Below are 10649 nucleotides of genomic sequence, written 5' to 3'. Positions count from 1 at the left end.
TCATACAATTATTCAATAATTTGATAACATAGTATGTAATAATAAAAAGTTTATGTAATCAATCAACTGCACATACTGAACAATCCATAACATTTTTATTCATGCTTTTCATAGTAGCATTAATAACATAAATATTACAGGATTAAATAGGAACCTGTAATGAAGCAAGAAGTCAACACCAAAGCTCGAACGGAAACTTGAAATTCGATTCTTTACTCTTTCTTTTCTTTATTTTCTCCTTCAGAGTTTTTCCTTACTGTGTTTTTCTCTCTGTATTTTTGTTCTCTCAGTATCTGGTTCTGATATTTTTTGTCTGATGTAGAATCTCAATGTAAGTTCCCCTGGATATGTGTGTGGGAGTCCTTTAAATAGTGGAAATTTGGGAGGGAACAATTAACTTTTTGGGAAGGAATCCTATTAACAGATAAGAGGGAAGAGTTTTAAAAATCATTTTTTATTATCTTTTTTGGTTTTATTTTATATAGAAAATAATAGTAATAATAATAAATAAAATAAATAAATGAAATAATAACAATAATAAATATAATAATAATTAATTAATTTTATATTTAACAAAATATAAGAACAATTTATAAATAGAAAAATATAAATATAATAAAATAGTATTAAAACTATCAATTTATTTATTAAAAATATATAAAAGAAAAATATTTTTAAATTTTTGTATTATTTTTTAAAAATTGTAATAAAATAAAATAATATTCTAAAATTAACTTCATTTAGTTTTTTATTTTGTAACTAAAAAAAATTATCAAAAAATAAAAATAAGAATTAAAATAATATCAAATCAAGTGTAAATATTTAATATCAAAAAATACATATATTACACTCGGGGAGGGTCAAAAATCACGTGTCTACATTTTGCCCCTCTTTGTTTGAAATCTCTAAGAGTTTTCATACAAAGAAGTAGACAAAAATATGATTTTTGATCCTCCGATTATTCAAAAAAAAAATACGACAGAGTCCTATTTTTGGACCGCCTACATATCTAGGGTTATAAGAAAATCAGGTCACATGTAGTTCAAGGAAAACATGGTGAGAATGAGCTAAACATCGAGTGAGATTCCGTCGAGTTTTTGGTTAACGACTTCTGCGTTTACATCCAATGACTAATAAAAACCAAAAATGAAAAATACAAATGAAAATTACAATCTCTAGAATCTTGATTCTAGTTTTCGTGACTTGAACTTGAAAATTCACCCTGTTCTTCAAGCAGGCTTCTGGCTTGCTTTTCCTTCGCCCTGTTCTTCAGGCGGACTCTTGGACTTGATTTTCTTCACCCTGTTCTTTACGCGGGCTCCTAGACTTCTATTTTTCTTCACCCTGTTCTTTAGGCGGGCTCCCGAACTTCTTTTTTTTCTTCATCTTGTTCTTCAGGCAGGCTCCTGGACTTATAATTTCTTCACCCTGTTCTTCAGGCGGGCTCCTGACTTGTTACTTCTTCACTCTGTTCTTCAGGCGGGCTCCTGGACTTTCTTTTTTTCTTCACCCTGTACTTCAGACGGGCTCCTGGCCTACAATTTCTTCACCCTGTTCTTTAGGCGGGCTCCTGGCCTTACAATTTCTTTACCCTGTTCTTTAGGCGGGCTCCTGGAATTACAATTTCTTCACCCTGTTCTTCAGGCGGGCTCCTGACTTCCATTTTTTCTTCACCCTATTCTTCAAGCGGGCTCCTGACTTGTTACTTCTTCACCCTGTTCTTCAGGCGGGCTCCTAGACTTTCTATTTTCTTTACCCTGTTCTTCAGGCGGGCTCCTGGATTTCCTTTTTTCTTCACCCTGTTCTTCAGGCGGGCTCCTTAACTTCCTAATCTCCTCTATTCTCTCAAACCAGCCGCACCTCTCTCTCTCCATCTCTCTAAACTTCCATCGGAATCGACGCCACCTCTTCTCCTTCTCTCTTTTTTCTCTCTCTAAAAATTAGCCACCGCCACCTCCTGCCACTACCCAGCCACCAGAGAGTCGCACTAGACAGAGGCCACCAGTCGCCGCTGCAAGCAGCCACGTAGCCAGCGGGCTAACCAGTGAAGCCCCTTTGCTGCCTCATTTTTTTCTCCGTTATGCCACCATCCCAACGATCACCAAACACCGGCGACCAATAATAACAACAACAACAGCAACAGCCACCAGCAACAGCCAATCTACAACTAGCCAGTGAGACCGCAAGATCAACCGCTCCAGAGAAACCCATGAAAAACGGCTTTTCTCCATTTTCGTTGTCTATTTTCCATAACTGGAGAGATTTTTTGGCAAACACTACTGTGATAATCACTGGTTTGATTCCTTAGTGCCTTAAATTACATGCATTGTTTGTCTTTGAATTTTGGTAGGTTTTACTGCAAATACATGTCTGTTAACAGCCCTAAATCCTTCGATTTTGGTCTATCTTAACTATGTATGTCTAAATACTACTTTACCCCATTTGAAATTTTTGAGTAAAAATAGTCATTTTATGATTGACATTGTTAACACTAATTTCACTTATTAGGAGGAAGTTACAAACTTCTCTTGCATAATTTGATTCTGTACAGTCTGTTTTGCTAAGTATGGTAGCCCGAGGACCTTTAGCCCTTGTTTGGATGGTGGTTTTCCATGGTATGACATGGTAGGGTTAGCAAGGAAACCATGTTTGTATTGGTTGTTTTTTAAATGACATGGTATGGTATGGTATGTTTCCATGGTTACCAAACTATGAAATCTCTCAATTTTCAAAACCACCAATTTGGTGGTATCCCATGTTTTATTCTTTTTTTTTCCAATTATGTCCTTGTATAATATTCTTTAATCCCATTTTACCCTTCAACCTATATAACTATTAACCCTAATATATTTATATTTTTACGTTTTTCTGCTTACCTCTCCTCTGCTTTTTGCGTACTCCTCAGGTTGTTCTTCATCTTCCATCTTCTCTTCTTCTGCGATCATTCTCTCAGGTATGTCTTTTTAAACTTTAACAGCTTATTATTTTCTCAGGTTTGATTCTATTCGTAGTTAGGTGGATTATAATTGCGCATTGTTGCTACTACCTGTTACTTCAATTCCTTTATTTATCTTGCTATTTACTGTACGATTAATTTTCTTTATATCCTGCTTTGATCGCACTTTTTCGAGTTGAGGGTCTTGGAAACCACCTCTCTACCCTACAAAGGAAGGGGTAAGGTCCGCGTATGTCCTACGATCTCTCGAGACTCCACTTGCTCCGTATGGGACTGAGTAGCTTACCATAAATTAATATAAGGGTCTTTGTTTAGGTCCTTTTTGAATCCCGCCCATAACGTAGCTTTTAATATGACTTGCAATAGACTTTCTACATTAGGCTGTGCGGGACTAGCAACAACTAGTGATTAATGTAAGCATCTTTAACTTATATCATGTAAATAAAGGTTGTAGATTTTTCAGAAACTAATGTAGGTTATCATCTTCCCTTTCCTTGCCCACCTACACTAGATGCTTTTCTATCTACAAAAGAAATTAACAATATTCCAGGTAAGCTGAATATTCAGAAACTAATTGTAGGCAAGCAGGGAGATATTCATATAATGAACAAACCCCATACCGATCAAATAGTTAGAGTAGAAGTGATTGGATAGTAAAAACCCGTCACTTCAAGCATTGAGGTTGTGAGTTTGAGTCACCTTAGAGCAAAAAAGGTGGGAGCTCCTAGGGAGGGGTTATGGAAAAAAATAGAATGGTTATAACACTTTCTGAAAATTAGCAGTCCAAAGTAGTACCTGCATGGATTTTGTTTCCTCTTGAACTTTATCAATTCACCTGGAAAAGAACAAAAATCATATAGTTAACACCAAACAAAACTAAGAGGGATTAGCAACTTGGTCAACAAAGAGCCAAGAGAAGAACAAGCTTCTAAAATTATAAACTGTGGACTCATCCTCGAACTCCCATGATAATAATGAACTATTCAAAATAGTAAACACAAGTAGGTGTATCCATATAAAGGAATATAAATACACAAGAAATCTACAAAATCTAACCTCTCTAAAAAATAACGTTGCAGTACTGTAGGTATTTCATGGATAAAAGCAAAGGCAATTTGCAGTAGTTTAGCATTCAACATATATTTATTTTTTCATGCATGTATATTGTTTATAAATGTGTAATCTCATAGCTAATTTTTATTCAAATATATTTTTGTATGTACATAGTTAATTGGTTTGATGCATTTCCCTTAATTTTATTATAGATGATTGATCAGAATAATCAAGATAGTAGTAGCATATTGAGACAAGTGACCTCATTAGCTTCATATGTTGCTGTTCAAGTAGTTATTTGGTTTTGGACTTATGTCTGTGAATTTGAAAATGATCGACGTACGATCACACATTATATACGGCTTGAAAGAGAGAAAGTTAGTGATGAATTATTCAGTCATCTATTTTCGACTGAGCTTTGCCGTAGTATATTAAGAATGACCCCCTTAGCTTTTACTGGTCTGTGTGAGATTTTAGTTAGAGATAGAGGCCTTAGACCAACACTTCAAGTTTTCAACTGAACAAGTTGAGAAAGCACTTTACTTGTTAGCACATAATGTGACAAATCGTGAGCTATCTTTCATCTTTCGACGATCTGGAGAGTCTGTCAGTCGTCATTTTCATGTTGTCCTACGGGCTATCTTAAGGTTATATGACAAATTTATCAAACAACCTGATGGCTCCCATGTTCCTTCTGAAATTTCCAGCAATCAAAGATTCTACCCATCTTTTAAGGTAAACACAATTTAACATTATTTAATTTAATCCAATATCAAAAATATTTATATTATTAATTCATATTATAATATCAGGATTGTATTGGTGCAATTGATGGAACACATATACATGTTAAAGTTTCACAACATGAAGCACCAAAATATTGTGGGAGAAAAGATTATCCAACTCAAAATGTACGAGTTGCATGTACATTTGATTTAAAATTTACATATGTGTTAGCTGGGTGGGAAGGTACAATGTCTGATTCAAGAATCATGAAAGAAGCACTAAATAGCCAAGATCCACTAAAAATTCCAGAAGGTATAATAATAATAATAATTATATATATATATATATATATATATATATATATATATAATTTTGAGTCTTTTACTTTTTATGTTTAGGAAAATTCTACCTTGTTGATGCTGGGCTCATATTGAGAAGCGGACTTATTACACCTTACCGGGGGGAGCAATATCACTTGAAAGAGTATTCAAGAAATCCACCCTGAAATTCTCGTGAATTTTGTTTAATTTAAGACATGATTCTTTGCGTAATGCTATCGAACGAGCATTTGGAGTTCTTAAAAAGAGATTTCCTATAATTTCTAGCTTAACCGAATCATCATATGGAATTGAAACCCAAAAGTTGATTATATTTGCCTGTTGTGCCTTGCACAACTATTTAAGAGGTGTAGATCCAAATGATGAGTTACTCGATCAAGTTGATGCAGAGCTTATGAATGATAATACTGTGCATGAAGAACCTTCAAATTCTAGGGAGAGTAATGAAGAATTTAGAAGGGGGAGTTGATTCGAGATAGAATAGCAGCTGCCATGTGGACTAATTATCAAGATTAGTTTTCTAAGAAAAAACTTATGTGATTATAGCACATTTTTTTATTTGATGTTATTTATAAGTAATTTGGTGATGCTACTGTTTTTACTACAAACATTATGATAGTTGATTTACTTTATATTATATCTTTTATCAATATTTATGCTAGACAACTTTTTTTTTATGAATATTTATCTTAATCCATAGTGGTTAATATGGCGAAAAAAGCAAAGGAATTCATCTCAAGTGATCTAAACGTACAAGAGAATTCTGTATGTGTTTGGACAACGATGATGGATGACACATTAGTTGATGCCTATTGTCATAAGGATGCACTCGGACATAGGGTTGGAGGAACTTTTACTTCGCACGCTATCGATAACATTGTGAAGGATCTACAATCCAAATTTCCCGATAAGGTTATTAACAAGGAAAAAATTCATAATAGGATGAAATTAATCAAAAAGCAATTCACCAAGTATTATGACACATTTCATCAGTTGGGAATGAGTGGATTTGCATAGGATCCTATCACGCATAAGTGGGATGCTGAACCTGAAGTATGGGATTTACTAATTCAGGTAAATCCTATCACTCTATGGCATGGTTAGTTTGAAGTGATGAAATATTTTAATAATCTTAGATAAGTTACTTTTATTAACATCATTATCTTCTATAATATTTTGCACTTGTAATATATAGGCTAAGCCTCAAGCTGCTGAGTTAAAAAATAAGTCATTTCAAAATTATGAAAAGCTGGTGATGCTATATGGAAAGGACAGAGCTACTGGAAAACATGTTGAGACTGGTTCAGATATGTTAAAAAGGAATGCTCATAAAAATTCAAAAAATTCAAGTGCTGACTCATTTACTATTGATGAGATAGATGAATTGGGTTATAGAAATACTAACTCATTGGAAGATATGGAGGGACATGAATAGGGCGATCAAAGTCAAACAACTAATGATGCACCTACACCGAATGTCTATTTAGAAGCACCGGTGCCTACCAGAAATAAAAAATCTAAACATGATTATCTTGAAGGCATGACTGGCATGTTGAGAGGTGGGATGGACAACTTGGCTGGTGCTATTAATAGGCTTTCACCCCTTCCACCTATTTCTGAGAATGAGATATGAAATATGCTGGATGAGCTGGATTTGGAAGCTGGTGTGAATACAAAGGCCTATATATTTATTTGCCAAAATGCAAGTGCATGTCGCATGCTTATAGGATGTCCAAAGGAGCAGCGCAAGAGTCTTTTAAGAGAAATGATGCCAAAAGACAATTAAGTTTAGCTTCTATTTTTTTTTACTTTATGATCTATATTATTTACAAAAAATAATATTTGAACTTTTTTTGGCATGTTGTGCACAAAAATATTTGAACTTTTTACAACTGTATGCGAGGCCAACAATGGACCAGGTTGTGAACATGTTGAACACTGATTATCTAATTACTTCTGCAATTATTATCTAATTATGTGATATGATGTTTTTGGTTTTGGAGCTTTTACATTTGTCCTTGATCCAAGGATCTTCTTGTTAAGAAGTCTATGATGATTGCCTTCAAAAGTCTATGTTGTTGTTTAGTATGATAATTGCCTTTAGAAGTCTATGTTGTTGTTTAGTACTGCAGTGATTATCTACTTATGTTGATGTTTTTAAGTTTTAGAGCTTTTACTTTTGTCCTTGGAACTTAGTAACTTGTTATTCTGTTTCTCCATTTCTGTAATTTGGCTTAAGAAGTTTATGTTGCTGCTGAAGCATAATATTTTTCTTGCTACATGCCCATCTTTTTATGTACCAGAAATGTTTTCTCACTTTTGGATTGCTTGTGTTGTACTTGGCAAATGACAACTCGTTTTTACTGTTGAAACCACTAGAAAAAATGAACGTTTGTATCTACTGATTTCATAGTAGTTTTTGTACAAAAGAACCATCAAAACGATAGTATCTGGTATGTCTTGCATGTACTTCAACTATTTTACTAGATACTTGCTACCTTCCACCAATATAACTATTAGGTAACTCTGCCCGTAAGGCTTGTCAGATGGAAAAAAATCATTGTTTTTTTTCTTCTGTTTAGGATTAGAACCTGAGACCTCATGACTCTTCAAAATACTGGTTGGTTACAAATAAATGGTCTGCATTTAGATAACATACTAGCCAAAGGGCTTCAGGTTTTTCTCAGTTATACTTGATGGCAAACTTTCACTTCTCAAATTCATGTTTGTCTTAGAATAAGTATATGGAGCATCTGTCCATGCTTATGTACTCCCTCTTCCGCACAGTGTCCTGGGCTCGTGGTTTATGTACCTTCTAGAATCATATGGCTTAATTTCTTTTTCGACAGGATCCTCAGTTTTGGACCTACAGACAATTATCTGATCTGATGGTCCGTGTAACTGCCATGATGTTCGATCTTCCTTACGTATTCCATAAGATGATAGTGGTGCCAAAACATATATGTTGTTTGGTATGGATATTCCTTTATATAATCAGAGAAGTTTCTTATCCTTCATAATTATATTAAGTCATTGGAGCCTTGTCCTGACTTTTGCTGAGTTTAATTGCCTAGTCAGTAGATAATTAAGCGAAAGAAAGTTGCTTTTATATTACAGTGATTGCTTATCTTTCTATGTTGTACAGATAGCTTATTATCTGATAGAGGAACAGATGGAGAAGAAGAGCTCACCAGATGGTCATATCTTTTTTGTGCGCCTTTTTGGAGATCCACGCTATTGTGGTATCTGGAGCCACCTTGTAATTAGGGGGTTCATCTGAACCTCCTTCGATGAAAAATTATGTTATTTATATATGGTTTAAATTATTTTTTATGTATATAGTTAGTGTTGAACCCCTTTTGGCTAGTTCGTGTGCTTAGTTTTTTTGAGTTTGAACGCCCTTAAAAAAATTCTGGTTCTGCCACTAGTGGTACTACGCCTTGTTCAGCTTCTCTTTATTTTTTCCTATGTGGTGACTACACCAAATATCTGAATATTGAGTGGTTAAATGCAAGAACTCCCGCGGGATGACCAGCTAAGTTTTTTTTTTTTTTGGTTCCTGGAAACATTTTGATTTGGTAATAAATAAATAAAATTCTTGTATTTTTTTCCAAAGCGACAGCTGATAGTGCCAAGAATAAAAGAAGACATCATCTAGGATTCTGGTAGTAATTATGCTTGCTCTTGTGGTCTTTAATCATTAAAAACAAAAGAAAAGAATTGCAAATTTTCCTCTTTGAAGTGCATCTCACTCTTTGAGGAATGTGTTTCAACATTGTGTTAGCCATGAGTGAGTACATGACTGTAACGACATGGTTGACGCTGCTATCGAGTATGCCAAGACCCTTAACGTTTCAAAAGATGGCAAGGACCTTTGGGTCTTTTACGTGGATGAAGCCACTCTCTCTAATGTTCCTTATTATGCTCGTCCTATGGTCGGCTTTGGGTACGCACTTTTTTCGAGTACATCCAACTTTTTGTGTACTTCAATTGAATCAGCTTAGTTGAAAAATTATATTGTCCTCTAACTATATTATAGTGGCAAAGTCGTAAAAATAAGTTCAAATTTTAAAATTAGAATTTGTGCTCTAATCACTAACAGTATACACGAAAAAAACTAAGTGCTTGACTAATAATGTGTACATTATAATGTACAATTGCTGTCAGGGCAACAAATGCCAACATTGGTAAGAAGTTTGAGTCGTGGATTAATGAAGGAAAATCACCAGCAGTGTCAGGCGTTCTTCGTCTGTATCAAACGTTGTTAGACTTGGGTATTAAACCAATATTTATAACGGACACAAAAGAAGAATTTAGACAAGTGAGAATGGCCAACCAAAAGAAAGCTGGCTATCATTCATGGTTCAAGTTCATTTGCCAATAAGATATAATTAATTTTGGTTAAATACTCATGATAATAATGTTAATTTGAACATTCGTTAATTGATTGATGTTTATGTGTGTATGCAGGGGAAGAAATGATACAAGATATTCAGTATTTTTCGCTTCCAACAAAAACAATTAGTAGTATTCTTTCGCACTTTTTTGTGTGACAGTACAAAATGATTTTGTCATTGATCGAACATTTTCTACCAAAGTAGATGCTCTTTAAATGTGTTTTTATATGTTAGTGACAACACAAAGAAAATCCTGTTCACAATTAATCAAAAAATGTCCCTAATTATTATAAATTTACAATTTATAATAATCAGGGGTATTTTAGTAAAATTACCCATTACGATATAGTACCATACCAACAAACCAAATAAAAAACTGTTATTAAACGGCTGTGAATGATACAGTCTATCCAAACATTGTAATGTATTGTACTATACAGTACCATACCATACCATACCGTACCATACATTATGAAACCATGACAAACCATCATCCAAACAGAGTGTTAGTTGGCCTCAGCTTATGTGACAGATTAGTATCGCCTTACACTTGATGTGTTTTGACTGATTTTATGCTATTCTTTGTTTAAAGGAGATCTCTATACCCTCATCCCTTGATTAGCGTGATTTTAATATTGGAATTGATATGTTATTTTGGTAATCTTTGACATTTGATTTACCTTAACTTGCTGTGTAATGTATTTTTGGTAAATTGAGATTTGAAGTTGAATAATCTGATTAGGGAATATTTTAAGGGTTTTATATGTTACTAGTTTCGTCACATATGGTAAGTAATTGGGCATATTTTTATTATCAATATTTGTCCCTTTTCAAAAAATATTTTTACTCGTGGATTTATGGTAAATTTGTTCTTTTCATCCCTAAATTGATTCAATCTTTTCCTAATTAAAGAAAATAATGGTGTAATATTATTCAGAATTTTCTTCTTCCTTTTTATGTACCCTCTTTTAGCCTATGTAAATGATTACTCTTCACTCTTTTAAAAAAGGCTCTTCTCTGCTATTACTCCCCCAATAAAAAAACTATTAGCTATATTTTCAGTACGAAAAGATATTTCTCAAGTTCTTCCGTGCTTTCTAGATTCTAACGAAGCATTTGTCCTATCTCATTGTTGTGATCACTTTGCTTACGCCTTCCTTATTATTTCCTTTGCTGCTA

At 33.9% G+C, this 10649-nt stretch overlaps 1 protein-coding gene across 1 annotated transcript; it reads left to right on the top strand.

Moving 5' to 3' along the window:
* The first annotated feature begins 8885 nt into the window (after positions 1–8885).
* Positions 8886–9598, top strand: LOC124885732 (acid phosphatase 1-like). Its single transcript, XM_047393986.1, has 3 exons — positions 8886–9019; positions 9241–9435; positions 9544–9598. The coding sequence occupies exons 1-3, from the start codon at positions 8886–8888 to the stop codon at positions 9596–9598; spliced, it is 384 nt and encodes a 127-aa protein (XP_047249942.1).
* Positions 9599–10649: the final 1051 nt, after the last annotated feature.

This window comes from Capsicum annuum, chromosome 7, assembly GCF_002878395.1.
Source record: "Capsicum annuum cultivar UCD-10X-F1 chromosome 7, UCD10Xv1.1, whole genome shotgun sequence".
In the NCBI taxonomy this organism is placed as follows: Eukaryota; Viridiplantae; Streptophyta; class Magnoliopsida; order Solanales; family Solanaceae; genus Capsicum; species Capsicum annuum.
This window is presented reverse-complemented; position numbering and strand designations above follow the sequence as displayed.

What these genes read in the sequence shown, in the direction of transcription:
- LOC124885732 (XM_047393986.1), top strand. Translation starts at nt 8,886, where the DNA reads ATGGTTGACGCTGCTATCGAGTATGCCAAGACCCTTAACGTTTCAAAA. An exon ending in CGTCCTATGGTCGGCTTTGG is followed by an intron (nt 9,020 to 9,240) that starts GTACGCACTTTT and finishes AATTGCTGTCAG; the next exon opens with GGCAACAAATGCCAACATTG. An exon ending in AAAGCTGGCTATCATTCATG is followed by an intron (nt 9,436 to 9,543) that starts GTTCAAGTTCAT and finishes GTGTGTATGCAG; the next exon opens with GGGAAGAAATGATACAAGAT.